The sequence below is a fragment of the Morone saxatilis genome, unplaced genomic scaffold, assembly GCF_004916995.1.
Source record: "Morone saxatilis isolate NCDOM2014 unplaced genomic scaffold, NCSU_SB_2.0 Contig2, whole genome shotgun sequence".
Taxonomy (NCBI): domain Eukaryota; kingdom Metazoa; phylum Chordata; class Actinopteri; family Moronidae; genus Morone; species Morone saxatilis.
Genome location: NW_023339762.1, coordinates 15,923,945 through 15,943,033, shown reverse-complemented (window position 1 = coordinate 15,943,033; position 19,089 = coordinate 15,923,945). Strand labels below are relative to the sequence as shown.

The 19,089-nt window shown below is 39.6% G+C and overlaps 2 protein-coding genes across 6 annotated transcripts in view; one reads left to right on the top strand and one right to left on the bottom strand.

The window, feature by feature from the left end:
* Positions 1–10,738, bottom strand: part of tln2b (talin 2b) — a 76,189-nt gene extending 65,451 nt beyond the window's left edge. For 4 of the 5 annotated variants that reach the window (XM_035665228.1, XM_035665231.1, XM_035665230.1 and 1 more), the window contains exon 1: positions 10,617–10,738. The gene's annotated coding sequence lies outside the window, so the exon portion shown is untranslated. Of the gene's footprint in view, positions 1–4,110; positions 4,243–10,616 lie in introns of those variants that run through there. The other variant, XM_035665229.1, reaches the window with a different exon arrangement.
* Positions 10,739–13,310: 2,572 nt separating this feature from the next.
* c2cd4a (C2 calcium dependent domain containing 4A) lies at positions 13,311–14,968 on the top strand. Its single transcript, XM_035665333.1, has 2 exons — positions 13,311–13,447; positions 13,587–14,968. Exon 2 carries the CDS (start codon positions 13,614–13,616, stop codon positions 14,964–14,966), a length of 1,353 nt encoding a protein of 450 aa, XP_035521226.1. The 5' UTR covers positions 13,311–13,447; positions 13,587–13,613; the 3' UTR covers positions 14,967–14,968.
* Positions 14,969–19,089: the final 4,121 nt, after the last annotated feature.

Below are 19,089 nucleotides of genomic sequence, written 5' to 3'. Positions count from 1 at the left end.
CACTTTTTCACACCACTGTACTTCTTAGGCTGTGCCATGTATTGTTGTTTGCCATGTTCGTCTCTGCATTATATATTCTTTTAGAAATATTTGGAACAGCACACTGCATGCCCCCCTAGCAATTTGTTCACATCCATCAGCATGAAAAAAATTGTTTGATGTTGTTCTGATGAAAGTGAACACTGCTTATTGTAGAGCCTTGAAGAGCCTTCTAGTAATGACAATGGCAAGTATGCAATGGTCATTGTAATTCAATTATACAGTGCATTTATGAAAGGGCAGACAACATGGACATCTTAGCTGCAGAATGTTACAGCATTTCTTGTACTAAAACATATAAAAAATGTGTCATGCCTTAATATATTACTTATATTATAGTCATAGAATAAACAGAAGATGGAAAAAGAGAGTTTGTATGTGCACTGCATGTGTGTGCTACGCCTGCAAGTCATCCTCAAATGCCATTAAATTAGGTACTATGTGACTGCACAGTGTCCTCATTAATTCTATTAAACAGCACCCTCGTCACCTATGCCAACTGCATTGACAGAAATATGGCACATACTTCAGTATTTGATGGGGAAGTTGACAAATCTACTGAGGTGCCATAAGTGCTTCAGCCATTGCAGTCAAAACTGAAAATGTTCAACTTCTTCCCTGAACAAAGTGGTCAAATTGCAAAAAAGTGACGATATACTCCAAGGTGACTTGAGATGGCCACATTATACTTGGTGCCAGGATTAACAGTCTACACTTCACGATTAACCCTTAATATGCATCAAATATCTATTTTCCACTTAGACCAGAATATTCCTTACAGACTTAACACCTATATTGGTAGCACACAGGGCTGCTTTTTTTGCTGCACAACCTTTGACGGATTATACAACAAAGTTCATAAAGGTTTGGAATCAAAGCTACTGAGCCATTACTATGTTTAAGAACCCACTGCTTCATCCAATTAATATTGCACACAGTTATTATCAGTCCAGAAATTATGCTTTTTCAAAATGAAAATGAGCAATTCTTACAGCTTGCGGGCTGGGGAAGCTTTCTGTGACAACATGCAAACACATGCATATAAGGCATATAATGGTTGCCCTATTTGGATAATTTTCAAGATAATGACTCATCACGTAAAGCACTGTCCATACATGTCGTGCTGTATTGAACAGGCAGGGCATCATCGAAACAATGACCACTTGTTTTGATGTCTCGCTGACTTTGACGACACTATTCAGAGCTGTGGATTAAATTAAACAGTGCTTCTATAAATAGCACGATATATCTACTGAATTAATACTTTACCGTACTGCACATGTTCACAAGCAGGTTGAACCAGTGTCACAACAACAGAATAGCCGCAGGGAAGAAATTAGAGAGGATCATGGAAGGGAAACAATCAAATAGATTAGCTAGACATGATATAATAGTGTGCCAACAGCTCCTATAGCCAGGAGTGTATTTCTTTCCTCCCCTGTAGAGGTCAAATGATGTGATGACTCCTATACTATACTTTAAATGAGACAAACGCTAGCTTTTCCTTATTTCTGTTCTGTGAATGCTACACCTTTTCAGCATAATTATACACAAACTCACACAAAATCTACGAGGCATTCCCGAGAAAACAAAGGTCCAACCCTCAGCTTCTCAGCATTTTAAAACTAATCCAGTATTAGCTGTCATGCAAAGTCACTAACAGGCCAAGATGTACGGATATAATGATAGGTTTAAAGCAAAAACATCCCGAGAGACAAGCAATTATATCAGAATATGTTTTAGGAGGATCTTGGTTTCTCCCTCACTTCACTGGCTACGGCTGACACAGTCACAGGAAATTGAACACAAACGCAAGTCAGCTCATCGGTTCTGATTTACCAGACAATGCACGTTTTGAAGAAAGTCAACATTTATATTCAGCTCTTCTTCAGCTCTACGAACGTCAGCGTACTGACAAACAAGGTTACAGTATGAAACATTAGGATTTTGTATAATTATTGCCTGAAATGAATTGAAATGTCCTCCTTCGCTAATGATTTTAGGCCATCAGACCAGGTGACTTTATTCCCACAGCGACCATTTAGAATTTATGTCACATGCGACCCAGAGAATCAGCATAACAACTAAGGTTGAGTCAACACATTTAGAAGGCTGATAAATGTAACAGTTATAAAGTTAACAGATGTTAGATACTGTACTTATAAAATATAGTGCAATATGATAGCTGATTCCAATTAATTGGCACTAGGGTTGAGTATTGTTTGAAACTTTTTGATACTAGTGCTGATGTGATGATGATTTCAACTACTAATATCTTTTTTTCTATAAAAACATTCCAAAACAAGCCAAATGCTGTCTAAAGCACCAGCAGCTTTAACCTCTTCCATTACACCCCGCCATAGACCATTTTTTTATTTTGAGATAGCAGGTCAATAGTATATGCCACATAGAAGTGGTATACATCAACCTAAAGGTTAATTTGAGATGCAGTTCAGATAACGTTTTTATGTATACTCTTTTTTTTTTTTTCTAAAAGTTTTTAGTGTTAAAATAAACACTATGTTTTAGGTAGGCCTATTCAAATTTAGAAAGTTTAGAGTGTACAACGGCTTAGAACATTATGATGAAAGAATTTTTAAGTTGATGCCATTTGTAACACAGATTTGGTGCACACTATTTTTGACAACCTAAAATGTATTAAAAATGGCCAAAAAATCTTTCAAAACACAAGACACAGAGACCTTGAAGAACATGTTTTGACATTTAGAGATTTCCGGGTATACAGTGTCATGCATTTGTAATTACCCTAGAGGTCACAACAGGTCATTTTATACAGTGAGGACAAGTTTTAAAAAAAATGGTGTAATGTATGGGAACTAACATCAACACACACAAAAACAAGTCCCAGCCATACCCAATGCAAGTACTTATTGAATTCTGTTTAGGTACCCCAGTGTGCAAAAATATTCAAATACACCATTTTAAAAATAGGAAAAAAATAACACATTTATACTGCATGCAAAAAACTGCATGTTTTTGCCCAAAACTGCATGGGATTAGCATAAAGTGGGAATGTTGGGAGCACTATTCATTTTAAATGATTTTCTTTTCTTTTTCAATGGTTAACTAGAGATGTATTTTTTTAGTTGCCAGGCCCATCTATTGAGAGGCCTATCTTTGTGCTGTACTAGCTCTTCCAGGTACAGTTCCCTATCGAAAATGTGGTCCAAGTTCAAAATGGCTGCTGTATGAAAAGGGTTTATGAAGAGTAAAATACAAATTGTGTCATTGACTCCTGAGTCAACTTTATTATTCCATCTCCAAAAACAGAGCAATGAATGTAATCCTAGATATTGTCTTCCACTGAGGGTAACCAGAGAGTCCCTCTGACCTTAACACAAGGTCACTGCACTGCTGATGAGCTAAATACACAAGGCTAAAGTAACACAATCACTTATACAGTACAGCTTCCAGCTGCTAAATGCACTTCCGCCAGGCCAATATGAAATCATTTCGACAAGACTGTATCAGAGCAGTCCACAGTTCTTCGTTGAGACTGAAGGTGCTGACACTACAGAGCCCTCAGCTGAGAGAGAGACAGATCTCGCTCGGTCAGCAACCCTCTCAGCCTGCAGAGGATCAGAGCATAGGATAGCAGTAATTTCAGCGCTGCTCTTCAGACAGGAGAGTCCTTTCCCCTGGGCAGTCACAAAAACATTCTGACAGCTGCTGTACACACAAAGGACCTGATGGCCCTCAATTAACCTTGATGTGAAACTAGTGCCTTGTCAATTCTCTCTAAAACAAGATCAACGGTGCCATTGAGCAGCAATATCATTTTATTTATTTTATCTGTCTGTTATGCCATCTAGCCATAGTCCCAGTGCAGCTAGCCTTTGCTCCCTCTGCCCGAAAATTGTGGAAGCCTCTCAACCTCTGGACATCTCCCATCATGGGCAATTTACAGACTGGGATTACTTCAAATGCTGCTCTTTGATTTTTTTTGTCAATGTGTTAGACAATTGTGTCATACTGTAGCTAAAGAAATAACAGTTAATTGTCTCATCAAGGGATTAATGTCTCAACTGTGCTGTGATGCAGGACCCCTACCACTCAGATGTATTTGGCTGTGATGTATCATTGATGCAGATCGATGGCAAATGGCTCAATCACTAGGATCTCTGCCCCACTGTCATTGACCTCTGGCTCCTGTGGCGTTCCTGGGAGACCCCCTGCCAGTGAAAAACACTCCCAGCATGCTGATGAAGGAGAAAAAAACATCAGAGCCTTTGAAAGTGTGCCTCTAATGTGCTTTCTTTGTAAGACTGGCCACAAAAAACATTCCCAAAAGCAGAGCACAAATAATAACAACCTAGTGTATTAAAGCTTTCAACATATACAGTGTACTGAGTGTAGAGGAGTATATATACACACACAGTCATTCAGAAGACACCATGAATGCACAAGAACACTTGCAATCTTCTTTTTAGAGAAACTTCAAATACACTTCTCAACAAAGAGAATTTCTAGCAGTTAGATGCTCTGAGCACTACTACCTACAATAAAAGAATAAGGGCATGTTACAACTAGGTGACTATTCACTGGGCACAAGCAGCCATTATAACTCAACAAAGACTACCAGGTGATAAACTGTGTTCTATGGATTCTGTGACCATTAAAACCCTAAGCAGTAGTTTGCAGAGCAAGAACAGAAGGGAAAATATTGACTTTAACAGAATAATGTACATCAGCTGCTCGTGTACTCAAATGCAATGCATTGCCAAATTCTTAATTTTATTCACTCAAACTTGTTACACTGGGAAACACACATGCTAGACACAAAAGAGCATTAGTTCAGTCACTCTCCCCTTTTTGGAGGAGGCTATATATCACATGATCTTTAGCGCATGTATCATATGATCTTTACCACTGATAATCAGTTTGCCTCAGAGGCAGAGTAGGTCATGTTCCTGATCATTCCAATGTTCCTCTGTAACGCCAAAACAGAGGGTCACTTTAAGCTACAAGGACTCTGTGTGTATCTGCAGCAGTAACTAAGTTAATTAAATGTTAATTGCACACCTATTCACTGACACTTGACCACTACAGTTAAATGCTAATAAAGTAATTTTAGCAGTTTGCACAAGAGCAAAATACTTAAGCTCACTTACTGCTATATTAAACTTCAACAAAATAGTCAAATCTCAAAACCCACACACACACACACACACACACACACACACACACACACACATTAGGTGAAAGAATATTCATTTAATTTACCGCAACTGACAAAATGTACCTACATTTACTAACATTCATATATAAAAGCAGCCAGGCAGCCAAAAGGTAAGCAGACAGCTATTTATTTAAGCTGATAGCTGGCGCTCAGCGAACCCTCACGTCTTTTATTTTATGCCACTACCCCAGTTCGTTATGTAATGTATGCACGGCAGTGAATTCAGACCTGTCATCTGCTACTTCAAACTGGCTCATTTGACCCGCTGATGAGAAGTGCCACAGTCGAAGTACACCATGCCGGCATCTACTGACCTACTTCTTGAGTCTGCTTATCTGCTGGGACCACTGGTGCTTTACAAATGAATTCATTTTCTGTGATTTAACTTGAATTTGTTTCATGACCGTCACATCCTGTGACTTCTTCCCAGGTCACTTCCTGATACCCCGTGATAACGTGTTGACCAGCTGTAATAAAACTACAGGCCATCACACTGTTCTTTTCTCTTCCCTCTTCTCTTCACCCTCACAGCTCTCTGAACCTTGGGGTGGTCTGCTTGGACCTCCTTTCACGGACTGGTTCGGTAATGTACTGGGGATACTGTATATTAGATTTGCGTAGCTTAACGGCTGTTATATCTGTTTTGCCTTGAGGTTTTATTATTGTAATCTCCATGGTTAATGCTAGGGGACCGTGTAACCTTAGGTCTCAGCCACATCACAAGTTGTGTTAGTTAACGTTAGGCTCCACACAGACACAGCCTTTGCATGCAACACAACACACACACGTAGAGAGAAAACTTAAACCTCCCACTGTACGTTTCTTAGTCTCTGACATAACACTTGCATATGGTGTGTATATCAAAGAAACAGACACATTCCTTCAGGCGTACACCCACACATGCACACCCTCACACACATATACGCACACACTCCTTTGCAGTTTAGTTGAGTGTATTTAGTTAGTTTCATATTGTTTTGTTTATATTTTCTCTTTAAAGGACTGGCGTGTAGGATTTATTGGCATCTACCTCACTTCACCTTCCATTTCCCAGTGTGAAGATGCAAATCTTGAGCCACAATATGGTTTGTCTCTTCTGGGCTACTGTAGAAACATGGAGGTTCAACATTGCGGTCTCCATGGAAAACAGCTACTAATGAAGACATAGTTATGCATATTATATTCAATTTCTGCGAATAGATCCCTGTCAATGTTACACAATGGACCTTTAAAGTGACGTCTTGTTCTAGACAGAGGATGAACTGAGGGGCTGTATGAAGGTAGTGTGCGAGTGTTACACAAATAAGGATGATTTTTGAAGAGTGAATCTTGCAAATGTACTCTAGTGGAGTCTCAGAAATGAGCATAATAGGTCTCCCTTAATATTAAGTTATTATTTATCATTATCTTTGATTATTGAAGATTTTGATAAACATTAAAAAGTTAATTGATTGCACATACACAATCCAGGGCCCTTTTAAACCATTTTAATCCCTAACACAGTTTAGACCATAGGTACAGTAAATACTTGGTAAGTAGTGTTTGAACGATGCATACACATGATGGCTGCTCAACTGATCTAATCAAAAATGGAAAAAAATTCACTGATTTCTACCTTCAAAAGACCAATACACTTACATTGTTGTGGATACTATGAACAACTAACAATTGAGTAACCTGTAAATGTACTGATACTGAAAACATTGATATAATTGCCAATAACTATTAATCAACTGCAGTCAATTTCATCCAATGACATTACAATCTTTAATTACAAGTGAGATCAACCTTACTTCAAATCTGAAAGCACATTGGGAATGTGGTCAAGTGTTTGCTAATAGAAAAAAGGCTCGTCTGCATTAAAGCTCTCACATATTGACTGCCTGCCACAGTCATCTGTTGGGATAAATACCGGAAATTATTCATTCAGACTGACGTACATGAGGAGTGTGAATGGCAGTCAGCTAGTACTTCATGTTCTATAGAAACAGATCTGGAGGCAAGCCAGGCCCTAAAGAGGCTATGATCACAGAGACAGTGGTGAGAAAAAACATAGGAGAGATCTATTCCACTGGTAAACATGAAACACAAAGGCTTGGTCACAGCAACAGCATGGGGTGTGTTTTAGTTTCCACCTCCTACACACTTATTAAATATGGTTCAACAATCACACTCTCCAATGACTCCCAAAACCTTTACTTCCCGCTCTCCAACTGAACATTTCCTGGGGAATTCCGACCAGGAATGTATTCCTGATGACGGAGCAACTGCGACAGCTGAGAGGAAAAATCACTTTCTAATGAACAGCACGGAAACATAGTTGAGGCATTGTCTGTAACAATTGCCTGTTTCAACACTTTGTGGATCAAACAACTTACTTGGGAATGCATGACCTTGTTATTTTTATTTATGGAACAGTTTAATAGTTCTCTCTGGGTTGCAAAATTTGAATGAACACTAGAAATATTACATTTAAGACCATGTTTGAGACTTTTGATTCAAAGTAAATTGGGCGCTGAGTTGAAAGTGTGAACTAAAGTTGTTGTAGCAGAGACACCCTTAATAGCTTCCCATAATACAGAATCACTGTGGTAATGGCCTCTTCAGTAGCTGGCAATGAGTGGGAAAAAGGCACCGTTTAAATAGTGCTTGCTTTTAATTACCACTGCAAAGCAAAATTGCAGTATTTAATATTTCAAAAGCTTAGACAGGAGGAAATGTAGAACCATGATATCTAGAAATGTGTGCTACTTTTTAGTTTGACACTTTTCTGATATATTTTGGCACAGGCTCACAAATTTTACAAAGCTTTTATAACCTTGGGTCTTGTGAATAGCATCTAGTGTTTTGTTTGATGGAACACTAAGCCTTTATCAGTTGCCGCTGGCAGATGCATGCTGCATATGAGCTTGTGACATGGTGTTGCTGTGATCTAATTATAACTGTGTACCGTGTTGTGGAAAAGCGTACAGTACTCACTGTATATTCTCAGACTGGGAAGGTCTCCACCTCAGCATTAAACATGGGCAACCAAATGGCTCATATTGTGAACCAACAGGTGAAATTTGCCACTGCTGAGATTAACATAGCTTCAGTATTTCAGAATTACTTCAGTACAACTGCAAACACTGAGTCCATCCATAATGAACACATAGGTGTATGCACACACAATGAGCAAATCTTTAGTCTAAACATTAATACATTAATCCTACACACAATCCAGCTAAATTCCACTATAAGGAAAGATTTACACACAAAAGCCTTTGCAGCACTATGTAATCTGGAGATTATTCTCTATTGGCACATTGTACCATTCCACAAATCTTTTTTCTAGATACTATAAGGGTGCATGTTGACATACATTACATATATAAGTGGAATATAACAAAGAATCCACAAAATGTGCAAGTAATCATCTTTATAATTATATAGCTTATTCATAAAGGTACTGAAGTTAAAATCAGAACATGTTAGCATTAAGGTGAACTATTTCTCATAACATAAACATTTCATAGCATTAGTAGTTCTGTAAGGATAAAGCAATTTACTGAGACTTCTATTCCATCACACGTGAAGCAGAGATCAGCACCAAAGCAAAATGGGTGATGCTTGACACCAACTGTCAACATCCAACATAGTTAGTTTGAGACACTGTATACACTGTATAGGCTGTACACTTTTCAGAAATACTTAACACGTCAAACCAGGTTGGAGCTATCTAGCATTTAATTGGTACTTTATGCACATCAAGGTATAAATGGATATATCTATAAGTAGAAATGATACAAATTTATTAAGCGAGATGCAACAATGCTGCTGCTATTGAGCTGCTGCCCATATATAATTTCTAACCGTTCCTACAGTGTGGTTGGTGGATGCTTTTATTCTCCACTCACTGGTGCCTTACAGTACCAAAGGGGGTTCATTTATGGGTACTCCCAGTTGGAGTCAGGCCCCTAGCATCCTCAGTGGTGCCTTACTCTAAGGGCATCCAGAATCGCAGCTGTCTGAATCATGCTGATACAGCATCACTCAGATAAAACATGTCACTCCTCAATATTAGTTTGAAACCTCTCCTCATGGCATGAGTATCCTTGAATTGACCCTTAATATCCGAGATGCCTCTCAGAGAAAATGCTCAGCTGTAGCTCTGTCGAAGGGTGGGGTGGCATTTTTCAAACAGTTGGTCACAGCAGCCAAAAGCTTCTTCAGTAAATGAGAACGTCAAAATAGGCTGACGTGTAGCTAATGTGGTTTGGCATAGCGAGTCAGCCTAACACTAATACATTTGTTCCACAAACTAATGTACTGTATGTTAAACCAACCATGGAAAAATCTGTATAGTGGTTTACTGTGTGGTCTGTTCACCCCACAGTCACTACGTTGGAGTTACAGTTATTGCCCTGTACCGGTGTGAAACAACCATAACACCCATCACAAGTGCAGCACATACATATCTGTATGAAGCAGCAGGGCGGCCTAGTGGGTTAAGGAGACATGTCGTTCAAGTCAGGTGGTGCACATCCTCCCTGCTGGTGTCTCAGAGAGTAACAGAGCATGCACTCAAGGCTCTATAGGTGTCAGGTAAAAAGAAGGACTGTTCCTACTGGGATGCATGAAATTTGATCATAATGAATATTTTTAATCACTGGGGCAAAGGACTACTGGGCTCCAGGAGTCTCAACAAACTTGAACAAAACTGACAATTAAAGATTATCCCCTGCCTATTCTTCCCACATTTTTGTGTCAGCCTACTGTAAATCATCAGTGGTTACATCACTGCATGCGCACTACAGTCTCACATCGTCAATGTAGCTCTGATGTTGAGCCGATCCAGATAACATTCAGGTCAAGTCCAGTTACAAGTTACTGTACAGCACATTTCTTTGCAGAGCAGCAAGGATGCTGGAGCTGGGCGGCATTAGTTGCATATATAGCCCACTTCTAAGCACAAAATCCGACCAATCCTAAATACTTAACATGCAGCAACAACGCCAAACAAGTAGGTCAGTGAAACATTCATCTTATTACCTCTTATCTGTCAATGTCAAAAGCAGTCAGTCACATATTAGGCGAAGAAATAGACTTGACAGGCTTTTTAATAAAGGCACCAGATGAAGCAAATCGACTGATGTTAAATCCAAAAGGAAAAGCAAGGAGATGGCGAAGTGGAGCACATCACACAGATCATGTGAAAAAGGTCGTCTGCAGGCTGTTAATATGAAATGTTTCCAGCGCTTCTGCTGAGCCAAACATCAAGCGGTCCGCCTCCGTGTAGTCAGCCCGTTTGGGGAGGAATGGCACCTTGAGACAACAGCGCCAGGGTTTTAAACACACAGGGGAAAACAGATAATAAAAAATGAAGGCGAAATCCTACCTGATGTCTGTCACTCGTTAATGCATGCGACCTGGCTTTGGATGTAGGCTTGGCGACACACAACGCAAGCGGGTCAGCTCAGCTTGCCTGCCTGCCTGCCTCCTCCACGGCATCAAGCCCCTCCTCGTTTATCGTACAGTGGAGAGGGAGATGGGGAAAAAAAGAAAAACGACCGCATATCTATGCGCCGAAAAGAGGAAGCGGCGTCACACTCACCCATGGATTCTGATAAGCATAGAAGGTGTAGCCGGATCGAGATATACTGAAAGGCTCAGGAGTAGGGTGTTGATTCAAAAGAGACAATTGTGTGAGATCACATAGACCTGCAAATCCTGCAGCCGAAAGACGGACGCACAACATGTTTGAATGACTGAGTGCGCTCTTATTTTGAAAATGCTTTGAAGTAGGGTTACACCTGCCAAAAGCGTGTCAGCAGACCGACCATCAGTGGAGGACGGGCCGTGTTGCTGTGCTTTATCCCACTTTGACACAGGATCAATTGCACATGGAAGATGATGTTGTTACTGGGATCCGGTCTACAGCAAAAAAAATAAATAAATAACACAATACCAGTGAAATTTCAAACTAATCGAGAAAAGAACATGTAATCTGATAGGGCTTTTTGAAAATAATGTATGGCTGTTATGGAGGGGTTTTTTTTTGAAGGCGAGACGATGGATTTATAAACCACGTGCTGTACTTCAGTGTTTTAGGGGGTCAAATTTGGTTAGATGTACAGTTTTGCAAATAAAAAATAATAATGAGTATATTTAATGCTTTAGATAGATTAACATATCAATTCATCAGTGGGTGTGTTGGTTTTTAACCTGAGCGTATACTGCCCCCTAATGGAGATGTTCAAGCATCCCTGCAAAGATAACAGACACTAGAAGAAGCAGAGAAGGGCTTGGATGTAAGGTATTGTCAATAGTTATTAATATTTATTAACTAGTTATAAAAAAGTCTCAATTTAAGACTGGTTCATCTTTATGACCTACATAAGCAAACAAGGCCATCGGTGAGAAGATTCCCATTGAAATCAATGAAACACTGTGATGGAAACAGTGCTACTTTCGTCCACAGGGGGCCCCAGAAGCAACACAAAATGAAAGTTCCTTGTAGGCGCTGTCTCCCCTGGACTGACTTGTTTTTCTTGGCTCTCAATTCCCTCCTCCAAAAAATGCAGAGCGGTTTCTTAAAATCTATTATTGATGACAACCAGACAACAAAGAACTTCTCCTCCAGCCAAATACTATGCATGTTGTGTTAAATTAGGTAAAACTGTATTTACGGTTTAACTAAAATACCAAATAGATATTTTATAAAATATTTTCTTTTTCTTATATCCTCTTTTCCTCAGATTCATTATATCCAAAACAGACCTGAGAGGTACGCTTGAATTCCTGATGTGACTTGAACAGTTTGGAAAACATTTCTGAGAAGTTCCCCCTTTCAGGACACTTTCCTGGTTTAATGTTAGCTGTGACATCATTCTGTCATTTACTGCCTGGTAACACATGGTAGCTAAGTTACTCCACTTGAACCTTGGCCAGGCGGAATGGAGCTTTTTGACAGGTTCCCTCCGCTTTCAAATGCAGAGTGATGGAAAGCTTTTTTGAGGAGGATATACTATAACTGTTATTGTTATAAGTGTTCCAGTGCAGACCCACCCTAAATACAGCTTTCTGTCATGCATGTTGGTAATAATTCCTAATTCAGCTGCTTCATGTCACACCACAAGAGGGTAGCACTGACATGACAATGTTTCAGTAAAGGTAGAAGACCTAAGGAGCAACGTTCAGTTTGACTGTAAATAAATCAATGTACTCATTGTCCTTTTTAATGCGGATGTTGACCTTTCAGAAACCACATAAAGATAAAGAGACATTACTGTGTGAACTATCAAACACAGTTATTCAGTAATGGTAAAGTGTTGCAATGAATTAATACACTATATTCACTATATATACACTGTCCACCTCAACAAGACGTAATTTTAACTTTCCCAGGCTGAATGACTTGGGAAATGTCTATGTAATACAAATTCCATCTCAGATTTTCAAAGTGAAGTGATGATGCAGCAATAAAATGTTGGCAGGGTTTCAGTATTTCTTTTTAAAAAATCAATTAAGTACTGGAATAAGTAAAGAATGGAATAAACTAACACCAGAGGGTTTAACTAATAGGACTTGCCACATTCACTTAAATGCCACAAAGACTTCAGAAGCAAGTTATTAAACCCTGTTTTAACTGAAACACTTCTTAGGCAGAAGCCTGATTGACCTGTAGCTTTCCTAAACTCAGTAAAGCTAGGCGAGTTTTTTTCCTTGAACTTTTGCCTCTAAAAGGTACACTAAAATTTTTTAGAATTATTATCTAATCAGATCACCTTGTTCAGGTGCACACAAGAAGGTCATACACACCATCCAATTTAAGAAAACAAACATGTGAATTAAAAGCCTGCCATTTGTTTGTGAACAGTTGTTCCATAGTTGTAGTAAGCTTATCTTGCTAAACAGTACAGCGGCTACGACAGGGGCTTTGAGGTCTGTTGTGGTTTGGATATTTCCATGGGAACTACAAGGAGAGAGGGAGGAACCTGTTTGAACCACACAGGGGGCGTGTGTTAGATTCACTGGGTTCCTGCCTCGTTTAAACTGTCTGCGTCTCTCAAACAGCCACAGATGTGCTGGTCTTGACAAGAGAGAACTTCCATCTGCTGGGAAGAGAGCCTCGGAGATTTCTCACAACAGCCTGAACTTTTAGCTGGAGCTATCAGCCCATCCTATTCAGGATAATCTTGTGGATTATTCATATCTTCAGAATATAAGGTAAGTAAACCATCCTGCAAAGTTAATATTTGCAGATATTATGACCTGATTTTCATTTTTAGACTTTTTTTGTGTGTGTGTGTATTTGATTTCAGAACACAATGCAGCAACTTACAATCATATCCTTTTTATTTTACAGCGATTTCTAATTTCTCTCAGTGGACCCATGTGGGTGGTGGAGAAGATCCGTGTGTCAGTGGAGAGATCTAACCTGCCTATTCCATCAGCAGAACTCAGCTTTAAAATTGGCGACATCATGTTTGGAGAAAAAGGTGACAAACTGAAAAGGATTTCCCTTTGTCCTAATGTCATCACCCCTGACAACATCCCAGAGTTCTGCATCCCCCCAACAATCCCATCCATACAGGAGATGAAGAATACGGAGCAGGGCCGAGCTGCTCGCTTTATCAAGGCCCCTCCCTGCGAGAGGGCTAGCCCTGAAATAGAAGTGACACGTCATGAGCCCATAAACCCACACATTATCCAGGTGGAGAGTGTGGATGAGGGCCCCTATGACGGCTGCAGTGATGAGGAGACCACCAATGCAGATCCCCAGAGCCAGGCTGCCTTATCCCTGCCACATCTGGCCAAAGCTCAGACCTGCTATGGTTTTTGCACCTTACTGGAGAGCCCCCACACCAGGAGGAAGGAGTCACTCTTCCACTCTGATCCTGGCTCCTCTCCCCTGCTTCTGCCCAGGAGCCGATCCAGCATGTGCTCCAAACTCTCCCCCTCCACCTCGCCCTCCTCTTCTCCATCCTCATTCAGCCTTAACACCCTAACCTCCAGGCTTTCCCCGAGAGGGTACACTCTGAACTGGCAGGCCACTCTGGACAGCGATACAACTTCCTCCACTGAATCCTCTCCTTTCAGTTCACCGTTGCTGACCAGGTGCCCTGCCAAGTCTTCCCTCTTCAAAGCACTGAGCCATGAACTGCTGTTGTCAAGGAACATGAGGAAGGCAATGGTGTCCAGGAACAATTCCCTGTCCACAGATGAAGGGAGCTCCACAGACAATAGCCCCAATGTCATGAGGAGGGCATCAGAGGGGTTAGTTGAAGGCCTGCCCAGCAGCTACAGCCTGGCGCCGCCAACCATCTTCCCCATGGACTTGACTCTGCACAGAGAGAGGGTAATGAAGGAAAGAATGGTACCCATTGGGAAAGATGGCAGCCTGAGACTCTCAGCAGAGTATTGCCCAGATAACCAAAGACTACGGGTTCGACTGATCAGTGCCGAGGGCCTTTATCCTCTCTCTGTAGACCCCAAGATTATCAACTGCAGTGTTAGCCTCTCTCTGGTTCCTGGAAAAGTCCACAAGCAACGCAGCACAGTCATCAGAAAGAGCCGTAATCCTATCTTCAATGAGGACTTCTTCTTTGACAGTATCTCAGAGGAAGACCTCAGCCAGCGGTCCCTTCGCTTTAAAGTGGTGAACAAAATGTCCACCCTGAAAAGAGACTATCTCCTGGGTGACTGTGATTTGCCACTTTCTAGCATTGTAACATTACAAACCTAAGTACTTCCTTAAATGTTTATTTATGTATTTGAATATTTATTATTTTTGTATTGTCCAATTAGATTTTATAATAATTAAATTATGGGAAACACTGAGATTGGTTGTCTTGATTTTAATATCAGAAATTGTATCAATATGTATTTTCATAATTCAATGCTCAGGATAAAGTTAATTTCAGAAAAACAAACACACAAGCAAAAATTTCATCCTCATCTTATAATTGCTTTAAAAAAAAGTTACTATAATGACTTAGTCTTTTCATTCCTTGGTGTGTTCATGTGGCTGCAGCATCTGCTGGCGTGAGACAACCGCCGTCTCATATTTCTCCTAAGCCTGTTGTTTTCTTCCTGACCTTTCCAATGATTAAAAATATCACTAGAAACCAGAAACCTTAGAGGGGAGTTTTCACCGTTGAGTATGCATAATTTTAATCAGTGCACAAAAGAAGCTTTCTCTGCTTTCCCCCCCACAATCAGAATACTTACTGTTACATTTCATGAAGACTGAGTAACAACTGAAGCTGTTAAACCCACATTTTACAAGTTGAAAAGCATATAACAATGTTACTGGAGATGATATTTATCAGTAAAACCTGCAAATGCTTATCTACTTCAGAGACAGATAGCCATGCACTTAAATGGCAAAACATTTAAAAAATTCAACTTTTACTATTTTCTTAAAACACTTACACTAAAATGTACTATCTTCAGCTCTGAATGAAAATATCAATTAGGCCTAGGTTTTCAAAAATAATTCAGCAACTAAAAGGTTAAATGTTAAAATGAAGAATTTTACTGTGTCATTTCAGGATAAACGGTACTGCTCAGCTTATAATATAAAGCGTGAACTCAAAAAGACCTCTTTTTAGACAAGTGAAGAGCAAAACATGCTCTATTTATGCATCAGTCACTTTGTGCAATATACATACATGTTTACCCAGCTGAACAGATCACCAGCTCTTAATGTAGACTCCGGGCAAGTATATCCTGCTCCTTTCAGCAATAGGCTTAAAAGCACCGGCTGCCAGTATAGCTCCTAGTTAAAGATTAATAGGTTTCTCAGGGCTGCGAAAAGCTGTGATAGGGGACTGACAACTGCTGGTTATACAGTGTATGACAAAACAACATACAGTAATGTGAAGAGATCTTGTAAGGACGTATAAATAGCTATTGCAGCCAAAGCTATAATAATAACCTGCCGGGAGATTGGTTTTAAAGCTCAGTGAAAGCTCAGTAATGACGCATGCTTCATGATGCAAATATTTTACTAGATTTTACAGTTTGGATTGTGCCACTGACAAAAGCCTTTGGACAAATATAGCTCATGATCCACTTTCAGTTTGAACTACAGATTCAGCGTAGCCACAAAGACCTGCAATCCCCTCTCGATTGTTTTGATGGAAATAAGGGTTTTGGGTTTCTACAATACGTAGCCTGACACAGGCTTTAGTGCTACTCTAATACATAGGAGCATTTAATTTGTGACAACCTATAAACAAACCACACAAACAAACTGCATTTTTCAACAAAACCTCTTTGCGCTGAATGTATTTCCAGATCCTGTGAAGAGCTTGATGCTGTTGGACACTTTTTATTGAGTGTTGACTCAGCTGTGAAATACCCTGTAATAAATGAGAATTACCTGTGATTCCCCTTGCTGGTCTACCACTGATAGGATTCAGAGGGATTTCCACTGATCTATCTTCATTCAAAAGAGCAGAAGCATTGATCTTTATAAAGCACACTGGTTGCAGCATTAGGACCTTGATCCAAACTGGTGCCACCCATACAAAAATGTTATGCGATAATGGGAATAAAAGCAATAAAAGCATTAAATGATGGGGTAATACTTTACATTACAGCTTAGTAATAACATGGTAATAGTGGGGCAATATATTTATAATACCATACACCAATAATTACAAGAGTAATGACCAGGTATATATACATATGGGTATATCTGGGTAAAAATGGTAATTACCATATTATAACACTGAAATATATTCTTCCTTATGTTCCAAACATTTCCTTTTGTTTAGGGTAATACAGGTTAAATTATATGTTTGAAAGTGTAACTTGTTACCTGGAAACACTGGACTGCAAAATGCTAAACTATCAATAATGGCTTATTAGCAATTCATATTAACTTTCAGATCACATGAAAATGGCACTTGAACTTTGTGTTGATCTCATACTGCACTGGGTATAAGTCCAACCAATACAGTTATCACACTTTTATTTTACTATTGACTTCCACCCCATTTTATGAAACTATATCTGTTTAACAGGAAACACATCACAATGACAAACAGTAAGACATAATACATGCTGTAATACTGAGAAAACTGTTCAGTGTTTTGTACTTACTACTGATTACTAGAAGTGATTTCATATTATCTGTAGGAAACATCTGTCTCCCTAAGAGCTGTGCATCATGACTGTAAACGCACAACAGGGGAAGTGCACTGGCTTAATCTCAAGTGTCTGAAAACAGTTGCCTGGTTACCCTCATTCACCAAGATGCCTTTGCCCAGCTAATGCACATTTACAATTTCCAAGTAATGAGCTGGAACTGACAACAGCTACATTTAGAAATGATCAGGTATACTTAGATATTTTCAGCTTATTCCTTTCAGCTGTCTGTTTTCTGCAAAACCAATTCAGTGTTCTTGAGTTTCTTGAAATGGAGGGACAATGTTTTCATACCAAGAAATACAAACTATCCCCTTCCCCTGCCATATCTCACTTGCCTGTTTTACACCTTCCTACGTAAAAGAGTCTGTTCAAACCAGTTTCGTTATCTCATTTTCTGTTTTACCAGGCTCTTATATTGTGCCAAAATATATAACATAAACCTTAAAATGTCACTGTAAACATGTTTGACCTTCACCAGTTCTTTATCCTACCTACCCATGTTCTCATGGTAAGAATTGCTTTGGAAGTGAAGTGACAAAGGCTAGTGGCCTTCTTTTGTAATGTGTTCTCCACCTCCCACTGCAATCCATCAAATGTCCTATAAAAAGGGCCTTCGGGTGTCATAGGCATGGTGTTGTCAGGACAAAGCATTCTGATGTCGAACACTGATACAATAGGCAAAGGAGTGAGCGGGGGTCAGCTTGTTGAATGCATGTACACAGATGACTCTTCAATGAGACTGTCGTTGTCTTCTGATTGTTGAGTACACACAACAAACACACTTGAAACAAGAATTATAAATCCTTACAAGGGCCGAATTTAATCTTTGGTTACAACATTGAATTTTTCATCAATTAACTTTATTAAGAGAGGGTAAAATATTCCATGATGTCAGTAGTGATGCTGTGAGTTGTTCAGGGCCATGATGTCACTGTTTATGGCCCTCTGTTAAATTGGTAAACACTGCCTGTGTTCAGCTTTGCACCAGATTAGTGGAAGTCATGAGCAGGCTATGAGATATATTTGAGTTGCGTCATTAGTTTGAGGACAGATCGTATAAACTGAAAACAGATCTGACTGAAACAGACACACAAAGACACACAAAGACACACACACACACACACATTCACACGCTGGCCATGCCTGATGATTCTCCAAATTGAATAGAATGAAGACATTGTAAAAAAAAAAATTACTTAATGTTTATAAAATGTTATTTTTATAAACTGTCCATTCTGGCTAAAATCACACAGTCATTATGTGTTGTGATGATTGGTAAAACAAGAAAAAGCTACTTGATTTGACTAAATATATGCCACTTTATTGATATTTCCAGTGTTGTTCTGACCATTCAGGTCATTCGTTCTTACCTATCGCATCTATTTAACAATGACACAAAATCAACTTGATGCAACTGCCTAACATATTGCTATCTGTATAGACATTCCCAGTTTGTGATAAGTTCCTAGAACAAATCATGCTGTATCTGCACGTAGCAGACTCATCACTTAGCCTGTACACCTGCCCTGTGTTATACCACCCACTCAATCACCTCAGGCACTGCATGGAGCGGAGTCCAAGCGTGACCTGTTCTGTACATAACAACCAAACATACTGTAGGTTGGACTTCCCCACATCTGATCAGACTTATATAAACAGAACCAAAGTGTTTGGTCTGGCTCGGGTAAGCAATTAACCACAAGCATGGC

Excerpts from the sequence above, each read along its gene's own strand:
- c2cd4a (XM_035665333.1), top strand. The coding sequence starts at position 13,614 with ATGTGGGTGGTGGAGAAGATCCGTGTGTCAGTGGAGAGATCTAACCTG.